Source organism: Erythrolamprus reginae, chromosome Z (genome assembly GCF_031021105.1).
Source record: "Erythrolamprus reginae isolate rEryReg1 chromosome Z, rEryReg1.hap1, whole genome shotgun sequence".
Taxonomy (NCBI): Eukaryota; Metazoa; Chordata; class Lepidosauria; order Squamata; family Dipsadidae; genus Erythrolamprus; species Erythrolamprus reginae.
In genome coordinates, this window is record NC_091963.1 from 111,100,347 (window position 1) to 111,110,967 (window position 10,621).

Consider the following 10,621-nt stretch of genomic DNA (forward strand, 5'->3'; position numbering starts at 1 on the left):
ATATTAGTTGATCATTTTGGTTTTTTTTTAAAGATGAGATAAAGGTCTAATATTAATAAACTCATAAACCAAAATAGCCCAATTGACAGGTTGATAGAGCAAAGAAGCAAAGACTAACACTCTATTAGACTTGTTTTTTTTGACATGTTTAGCTTACCCTTATGTATCTCATTTTTCTTAGTATTTTGATTAAAAATTAGGTTGGTCCCTCCACATGTGTAGGCAGTATACTACAAAGACAGTTTGACTTGAAGATAAAATAGACAGATACATATACATGTCTGTGTCGATGCAGGTGTTTGAAAACAAAATTTGGGGGGGGGAGCCAATTTGAGAAATGAAACTGTCCTTAAGGATGCTGCCTCTGTAAAGACACTCCTTGTCCTCCTTTATTAATGGATTCTCAACAACGCACAGAGTTCAGAAGAATGTACCTACAGGTCATGAATAAGAGATATTTCTCTTCTGGCATTTCTCTATATCCTGTGAAATCAGCAGTCAGACATAAACTGAGCATTGCCTCCTTCTTAATCACTTACCTTTTCACCTTTTTCTTCCTTGTCACTGAAAAACCAGTCTGACTGTTGCGGTGAGTGGGGGAGAAACAAAGGAGAAATTAGAAAACCAAATACAACCAAGTATATACAGTATATATAGAACACAGTGTGTTAAAGGAAATCACAGCAAGGTGATTACAAATGTTGGGCTGTGAACCAGATTTTACTGGGTACTGATAAGAGGGAACATCAGAACAGGGACAGTAGGCATGCAGGTGCACTTATGCACGCCCCCTACTGACCTCTTAGGAATCGGATAAGGTCAACAGTGGACAGTCTAAGGCAGACCTGGACAAGGGGTGGCCAGTGGTCTGCATGCGGCCCACACATTGTCTGTGACCGGCCCGCCCACTATCTGTGACCGGTCTGTCGAGGTGAGGGTCCACTCCAGTGCGAGGATGAAAGAGCTCACCGCGTCTGCCGGGACTCCTCCGGTTCCTGCTTTCCTGATAAATTATGAGGAAAGCAGGAACCGGAGGAGTCCCGGCAGATGCGGTGAGCTCTTTCATCTTCGCACTGGAGCGGACCCCGAACTCCTCCCGAGAGCGGCCTAGCACAGAAACCACGCAAGCACTCCAGCGCAGTGACTGTGGTGCACCATGTTGCAGTAAAGCAAACACTTAGGGATCTGTAGAATGGGTCTGGGTGTTTAGGTCAGGCCAGGGTCTGAGTCTTTACAGTATTGGGTAGAACTGAGTTAATTATATTAGTCCGGCCCTCTAAAGCCATCCCAATTTCTCATGCGGCCCCATGGCAAAATTAATTGCCCACCCCTGGTATAAGGGTAAGGTTTTGGGGTTTTGGTGATGAAACTACAGAGTCAGTTAATGAATTCCAGGTTATCAACTGAACCCAGAATTACCTATCAAAATGCTATCTCTCTGGGAAGACTGCCTGTCTACTATAATATTTTTAACATAAAATTCTCAGAAGCTAGAAATGTTTTCTTTGCAAAATGGCTTCCAGGGTTTGGAATGAATATATTTGTGATTCCATAAACGTTTGTCAGTAGGTACTCTCTCCCCTCTCTTATGCTCAACATTGATACTTATTTCCCTTTAGAAAAAGGAAGTTAGCTTTAGTTTCTGATTCAAATAAAGTTTACAGCCTGCTGCAGGATTTGTGCAGTGTTTCATTCCACCATTGACTTAATATTCAAGAGCTAATTTAATATAATTCATATGCTCTGAATCATTGTGTGAAGTCATGCATGATTACTGCCCTAAATTAGAAATATGAGCCTTACAGTCAACTGATACATCTTATAAATACCCCAATGTTTTTGAGGTAAGCACTTGAAACTTTCTCTGGTCTTCTCCTTGTGTTCATTTAGAGCTGATTATATTTTATATGCTAATGTGGCACACTAGCCAATCCAAAAAATACCTGTCATGTTGGTGTAAGTTCACTGAAAGTTACTGAAATTAAGTCGAACGTTTTAAAATAGATAAACCTTATACAGAAATCCTTGAACCTTTGAATGAAAAAGGCATGCCTAAAGAATGAGGAGAAACAAAACTAGAGCATGATTGGCTCTATCCAGCTATAATGAAAGCTGAACCAGGACCAAGAAGATCCAAGTTAAAACCTCTATTTAGCCATGACTTTTTCTCATACTATGTTAAATAGGATTGGTGTACGAATAAAAGTGCGAGAAAAGAATGGTGTACACCAACGTAATCTTCTGAAGAAATAGGCTGTGTATAAATACCATATAATATTTATGAGGAGTATGATCATATAGGCATAGTAAATAAATTCCTCTCTCTTCCCTAATGATCACTGGGGATTACTGAAGTATATCCATACATCTCTAATAGAACAATAGAAAGGGTTTTTTAAATTATTATCTAAAAACAGAAATCCTTTGAACTATTTGCAATCAATCCTGTAACTGAACACTACAATTCAAACTGAAGGATTTGCACCCTATTAAATAAAAAACTGGGTGCTACTAATTAGCAGAATTAATATTGTAATAAAGGGTCTTATTATTTTGTTTTCCTTTGACTCTTTAGTATTATTACTGCCCTTAATATATATAAAACAGAAATGGGGAAAGTATGATATTCCCCATATGCTCTCGAATTTCAAATACTGCTGCTACTACCTGTCATTCAGTAATATCCAGCAGATCACACATTCCTCATTTCTTCTTTAAAACAAATATTTTGGATTCATTTGATGATACATACATATATATGTGTGTGCATGTGTATAGATGCAAACTCCCCTTGCTCCTTACGTGTTGAATGAGGGTCTCCACAATTTTATAGCGATCAGGCATATGTGTCACCATGTCAGTCATGTTATCCTCCGACGTTCGAACTAGTGTGGGACCAAATACCAAGGCCAGATTCCGTGGCTCCATCTGCAATACAATTAATTGCATTTTTACTTCTGTAAAATGAACAATTGTCAACAAGGCTGGAGTGAAGTTATACATATCACTGCATTCATATCATATTAGCCTCTCTGCTTTGAGTTCTAAGAAAGCTCTATTTTTTTAAATGCACCTCATCCACAAAGAACTGCTTTAATTGTGGCAGATCCAAATTCAAGGGCAATTTAGACTCGGGGAAGTCAGCTTTCTAAATTCCGCACGACACAAAGAAGCATAGCAAGGTTCCTGTAGCAGGAAGGGATGTTGTAATTAGTGCACTCATTTCACATTCTCCTAACACAATGCGGGAATTAGAAAGTCTATTATTTAAACAAACCTTTCACTACAGATATCTATTTGTGGAATATGGCAAGGAAAGGAGCAAATTGGGACTTTAGGAATTTACTTTTATATAAGGACTACAAACAGAATCATTCAAGAGAACAAGCTAAAAACAAAACACCGGGGTTCATCAAAGTACAATAGGGAAAATTTTTGTTTAAACCCATCAATATTCCATTCCTAAAATATGTTGATGGGTAATGAAGAAAGGTGAATTCCAGGGACTACCAAGGGAGATTTGACAAATTGAAAATAGCTTTGGTAGAGCTGATGACCACGATAATGGCGAAGGAACCAGTTGGGAAGATTGGTTCTATAGAACCTCTCCAGATAAGGAAAGGATGGGCAATTGCTCATGTATGCTCTTGATGGCTGCTCCTTGTGAAGAAACTAAAGGACAATGGTTTTCCATGAATTCGAATGATAGAAGACCCAGGGATTTAGCAATTTTATTTGCAATGGCAGCTGTCACTTTTAAAGGATAATAAATTTGCAAATCTCACTTTCTAATCACTTTCAGAAATTGCCCATTAGCAAAGCTATTAGAGACCTTCCAAATGACAAGATTGAAAAGTCTTCATTGGATGAGTTTATCTTCAGGTCTGAAGAAAACAAAATTAACCATAAGTTTAAGAACTATCTTAAATCAGTAGCAAAAATATTATATAATGAGAATTCTGGTTCAATTTACAGATTATAAAATTAGTTTGCAATCCATTGACCAAAATAATAAGTGAGTAAAAGATTTTTGTGCATATTACAAAGAAATATAAAAAGTAAGAATTGTTTTAAGAAACAAGTGACTTGAATTATATATGGAATTCACTCATCAGTCATTGTTTCACATGCTAAGGCACTGATGTTAAATCCCTTTTTAAAAGTGTCTGGAATTATATTATTATGAAGATTAATTGAATTAAAATGGGAGAGAGGAGGAAGGGACAAAGGGAATTTATTCTTGGGCCACAACTGTCCATTCATGCTGTAGGCTAAATAAATTAGGTTAGCAATCAAGGAAGAAAGGGAAAGAGGGATATTTCCTTATGAGGCAGAATTGTTCGTTCTTGCTAATAAAGCAAAAACCTTTTGGTGTTAAATTCTTGGAAAAATATTCCGACTCTAATGAATATTCAAAAGGTGGTCTTTGACATTCCATTATGGAAACCTTTTCCTAACCATAATCCAGAAACCCCACAGCCTTTCTTTCACCTGAGAACATGTTGCAGGAATATAGGATACATAATTAGCACAGGTTTCTTCATTGGTGAACTCCAGACATATTGGGCTCTTATGCCTATCATCCCAGGTATTTATTCTAATAACTGGAAATCATAAGAGCTTTAATACATTGGAAGAGAATCAGATTGGTGAACAGAACATTGAAATATAAAGCTGATAAGTTCCCAGATAAAATCTTAGTGATCTTTGAAAAGTTGAAACCCACAATCAAACTAAAAATTCATTTTCCTAGATCATGTACCTCTTAATCCTCCTTTCCATTGAATAGTTGAATATTCTATTGCACACAGACCACTGGGTAGGGAAAGGAAAGCAGGTGAAGTGAGGTAACATTACCTTATTCTTCTCAGAATGGTCTGCAATTGTCTTGAGATGTTCCACCAGAAACTTGAGGGTCTCATAATAATGGCTTGGCAAATCCCGGATCTGAATAAGAGATGGAAGAAATATATTTTTAAAAAATCAATCAGGAGTATTTATTTGTCTCATTTTATGACTGATGCTAATGCAAGATCCTATTCCAATTTCTCTCTCCTTCTCTAGTTTCAATCCATTATTTAAAAATTGACACAAAAGAAGTGGTACCATAGGAACATTCAGCTGTAGAATTCTACTGTTCTTCCATAAAAAAAAATTCTTATAATTTTTTTAAAGCATTCCAACAATATGTACCAGTATATTCGTATGCCCTGCACTATTGCAAGGCTAGACAATGTTTCCTTTTAAAAAAAAATATTTTTATTATTTTCAAAATGATAAGACATAACAAGACAAACCAATATAAAATAAACAAAATATAACACATAACATAAAAAGGAGCTCCAAATGCTCCGCTCAGTATTGAAGTCATGTTAATACAGAAAAGAAAAGTTGATTATTATTTAGATCAGATCAGAAAAGTAAAACGTCTCCATAGTATTTCTTTATATAATAAAACATTTAACTATTAAACTCTATACTTCAACATCATTAAATGTTTCTTTTATTCCACCAACAATAAACCTTTTGCCAAGTTTTATAAAATTCTGTTTCCGTTTGATTATTCAACCGCCTCGTCATCATGTCTAATTCTGCGCATTGCATAATCTTGCTAAAAACCTCATGATCCTTTGGAATTTCTATATCTTTCCATTTTTGTGCAAAGACAATTCTTGCAGCAACTAGAATATGAATTATTAAATAATATATTTCTTTTTTATCCTTCGTAATGCCTAATAAGAAGAATTCTGGGGTCTTCTTAATTTCTTGTGTTATTTCTCTTAACCATTTTTCCAACTTGTTCCAATAGATCTTTGCTTTTGGACACGTCCACCATAAATGAAAGTACGTTCCAATTTCTTTTTTACATTTCCAATAATTAGGGGATGTATTTGGGAACATTTTTGAAATTCTATTTGGTGGCAAATGCCATCTATAAAACATCTTTATTTGGTTTTCTTTAAAGGAAACTGATTTAGTTATCTTCCAGTTAAATGTCCAAACCTTTTCCCACGTATCTATATCTATTTCTTTTCTTATATTTTTACACCAGCTTATCATATTATCATATTATCATATTATCATATTATCCAGCCTATCATCCTATAGTTAATCAAATATTTATATACCTTCCCTATCAATTTTCCTTGATTTTTGGTTAATATTTTCCCTAGTATATTATTGTCTTTCTGAAATATGTATGTTCTTACATATTTTTAGAATCTTGATTGAATCTGCTAGTACTGCCACCAGCCAGTTACAATTCCTGCCTGTTGTAACTCTTGTCTCGGTTTTAGTTCCAATTGATTATCTAATACATCCCTATACTTCCAAATTTTACCTTCTTGTAGTAAATTTGGGGGGCATGTAGCTTCTATTGGAGAGATCCATTCTGGCATTACTAAGAAGTTATTTTTCCTTATTGTATTCCATTCATTTAGTAAAGCCTTTCTGATTGTATGTCTTTTAAAGTAAGAATGTTGCTTGTATTCATCATACAAAATAAAAGCATGCCATCCTAACATTAAATCATGTCCTTCAAGATTTAATAATCTTCTATTTTCTAAAGTTAACCATTCTTTTATCGAAGATAAGGCTGCTGCTTGGTAATACAACTTCCAATTTGGAAGGGCGAGTCCGCCCCTCGTCTTCAAATCTTCTAAGGTGATTTGTTTTATCCTTGGTTTTTTCCCTTGCCATATAATTTTTTTTTGTGATCTTAGTCAATTCTTTAAAAAAAATTGTCTCCCGGATTAATTGGGATCACCTGAAATAGGAACAGTATTTTGGGAAGAATATTCATTTTTATTGTAGAAATTCTTCAAAGTAGTGTTAGCTGTAGATTATTCCATATTTCTAAATCTTTTTTAATTTGGCCTAAGAGTTTCTTTTGGTTATCATTCTTTAATGATATAGTTTTGGCTGTAATCCAAATACCTAAATATTTTACCTTCTTTGCTATTTTCATGTTTGTCAACTTCTCTAATTGATTTTTCTGTAGATCTGTCATATTTTTAGTTAATAATTGAGTTTTTTCCTTATTAATTTTCAAACCCTCCACTTTTCCATGACCTTCTATTAATTTTATTAATTTTGATATTGATATCAAAGGATCTTCTGTTATAAAAACTACATCGTCAGCAAAGCCTGGGCTTTATAAGATTCTTTTTTAATCTCTAATCCTTTAATATCTTTGTTGGCTATTATTTTTATTAATAATGTTTCTAATGTTAAAATAAATAACAATGGTGAAATAGGGCAACCCTTTCTAACTCCTCTAAATAATACTAACCTTTCTGTTCACTATTTAAAATAATTTTGGCTGATTGATTTGAATATATAGCGTCGATGATATTGAAAAATTTTGTGCCAACATTCATTTTATTTAATTGAATTTTCATAAAAGTCCAGTTAACGTTGTCAAATGCTTTTTTAGCATCTAAAAATACTAATGCCATTTGTTTTTAGGGTGTTGTTCATAATATTCCAATGTATTTATAATTGTCCTTAAATTGTTTTTAATTTGTCTGCCTGGAAGGAATCCATTTTGATCTTCATGAATTATATTATTCATAATGTTTTTAAATCTAATTGCACATATAGAGATAAAAATTTTATAATCTACATTTAATAGTGATATTGGTCTATAATTTTGAATTTTTTCGTTCTCTGTTCCTGATTTATGTATCAATGTTATTAAGGCTTCTGACCAGGATTTGGGTAATTTTCCTTCTGCTATTATCTTATTAAAAATCTCTAACATGTTCGAAATAAGTATACTGCTATTTAATTTTTAAAATTCAGCGGTTATAGCGTGTGGACCTGTGGCTTTGTTATTTTTCTGACTTTTAAGTATTTGTTGTAATTCAAGCATTGTAAGTGGAGCATTAAGTTTTTGTCTTTGATCCTCTGTTAATATTGGCAAGTCTATGGAATTTAAGAAGTTAAAAATCTTATCTTCTTTTATTTCTTCTTTTTGATATAAATTTTTATAAAATTCTAAGACTATTTCCTTCTTTTCATCTAGTCTATGTCTTATTATGCCTTTGTTATCTGCTAATTTCTTTATTGTTTTAGTTTCTCTATCTTTTCTCAACTTGTAAGGTAGCCATCTTCCCGGTTTATTCGCATGTTCAAAGTATTCCTGTTGCTATTTTTATTTTTTTGGCTATTTCTTCTTGTTCTGTCAGGTTTATCTTATGTTTCATTAATTACATCTTCCTTTTAACTTTATTATTATATCCATTACACTGTAATTCTAGTTCTAATTCTTTCAATTCTTTCTGCAATTGTTGGCATTGTTTCTCCGCCCCCCCCTTTTTTTTTTTTGCTGCAAAAGAGATTGTCAATCCCCTGATATATGCCTTTGTTGTGTCCCACAAATTTTGTGCGGTTATCTCCTTATTCTTATTTATACTAAAAAATATTTCTAGTTCTTTTTTGATCCATTCTAAATATTGAGGGTCTCGCAAGATATTTCTATTCATTCGCCAAACATTTAATTTTTGCTTTCCTTTCCAGTAAATTACTAATAGGTTGTGATCTGCCCAGCTATTTGTTTCTATTTGAATGTCAGTAATAAATTCAGATGTAAAGGCTGGGGCCCAAGCCATGTCTATCCTGGTCCATATTTTATGGGGATTGGAATAAAATCTGTATTGTTTATTTCGTGGGTGGCGTTCACGCCAAATATCTTTTAACAATAATTCTGAACTCATTTCCCAAAAGGTTTTTGGTAAAATTGATCACTATATAATTGTTTTGTCTCTATTGTATCTTCAACATACATTGCTATTCCTCTTTTCTTTTGATCCGCCAAGGTGGTATACATATTTCCTAATTTTGGATTACATAGTAATTTTCTATTTGATTTTTTAATATACACTTCTTGTAAGATATTTATTTGTGCTCTCTGTTTTTTAAGTTTTGCAAATATTTGGTTTCTTTTTCTTGGGTTATTTAAGCTATTTACATTTACCGAGAACATTTTTATGTCTGGCGACATCTCTATTTATAATATTTCTTGGTTTCTGTAGGTTCTCGGAGTCTGCTGCTTAACACCAGTTCTTGTTGTGTTTGTGTTTGTTTTCTTCTAGCACCTTGTATTTCCTCCCTGTCCTGACCGGATGCCCCTGCTCTGCTTCTTTCTCTGTGCGTGGTTGTTCAAATCTACTCATACCACTTTCTTCATAGAACACTCTTGCTTCATCAATGTTCTCCAACTTCCTTCTAAAACCTTACCAATGTAGAGAAATACCTTCAAGGATGAGCCAATGGAAAGTTATATTTTCTTTGATTAGTATTCTAGTAAGGAAGTAATATTTCCACCGGCTTTCCCTCACTCTTTTTGGGACTTGTTTTAATATTATAATATCTTTTCCTTTGTACTTCAGGCTTTCACTTCTTGTCCATTTTAAAATGGGCTATATAATGTTTCCTAATGGGTTTTTTATTATTTATTTTTAATTTTCATACTTTTCACCCTTAACCCTTCCCCTCCCTTCCCTCAGTTCTTTCTTATGTTTCTTATATGACAATGTTTCCTAATGGTTACATGTTCTGAAAAGTATGTTTTTCTTGCCTTAGTACTGGCCATTATTTCTTGCATTATGACATTCCCACCTCAAGCTTGTTTTAAATTAGTTACCTATGTGGTTTTCAATTGAATGAAGAATGCTTCATGTTCTCAATTCTTAAGAAAATAAAATATTAAAAACTTCAAAAGACATATAAAGGAACTGACAGGCCACCAGTAATGATACAGTGATTGCTGCTTGGCAGTGATTTATACAATAAAAGAACCAGTTTACAGATCTGCATCAAGTTAGCATATTACAAACCCATTCTATCCCCTACTATAGGAAATGATGTGTATGTTCACATGTCTTTTCTGTCTTATAAATTCAAGATTAATCTTACACAAAATAATGTAACTGAGCAATCTGGGTCGTTCTCTATAATAGTATCTTCTTTTAAAAGTTGCACAATGTGAGATATCAGAATTCAAAGCAAGTATTCTATGGTCTAGTTGTGTCCAATGAAGCTGATATATTGGTGGTCAGAAGTTGCATTTGCTGCCTGGATATATTAAGCTCAATATAATCTTCAGTGGTTTAGAAAGACTTGTGATGGAAATCTATCTCTGGCTAGTTTAAAATGCTAGAGACTGAAACTTCAGCATAAAAATAAGTGTTACTTTTCATTATGAAGATTTTTCCTTATTGGAGTCAAGAAAGCATACAGGAGAGGCTCAATTATCCTGTCCTGGATACTCTCCATCCCCCCCCCCCAAAAAAAAAAAATTTAAATAGTGTTCAATCACTGAAATTCAACCTTTCTTTTCAAAGCAGAGATCAAATGTTGACATTTCCCCATATAGTTCTTCAAAGAAAAAGCCAGCATGGTCTTCCACGGTCTTACCAGTTTGCGTAAGGTCTTCATCCTTTCACTGGCATCTTCAATCCGGTTGGCTTCAATAAAGTCATTGTATTTATCTTGAAAAGAAAAATATTTCTGATTTGTGGTATCATTTTAAGACAAAACAAATTAAGCAGTTCAGAAAAATTGAGAATGAGATTCAAAATACTTCTTGAAAGACCATTCATTTCTAAAATATAATTTC

The 10,621-nt window shown here is 33.7% G+C and overlaps 1 protein-coding gene across 5 annotated transcripts in view; it reads right to left on the reverse strand.

Moving 5' to 3' along the window:
• ARHGAP23 (Rho GTPase activating protein 23) overlaps positions 1-10,621 on the reverse strand; it is a 252,063-nt gene that overhangs the window by 18,287 nt on the left and 223,155 nt on the right. For all 5 annotated transcript variants that reach the window (XM_070727662.1, XM_070727660.1, XM_070727659.1 and 2 more), the window contains 4 exons: positions 10,420-10,493; positions 4,858-4,947; positions 2,803-2,928; positions 540-581 (listed from right to left, as the gene is read on the reverse strand). In XM_070727662.1, the coding sequence (XP_070583763.1) occupies positions 540-581; positions 2,803-2,928; positions 4,858-4,947; positions 10,420-10,493 (332 nt within the window). The remainder of the gene's footprint in view (positions 1-539; positions 582-2,802; positions 2,929-4,857; positions 4,948-10,419; positions 10,494-10,621) is intronic.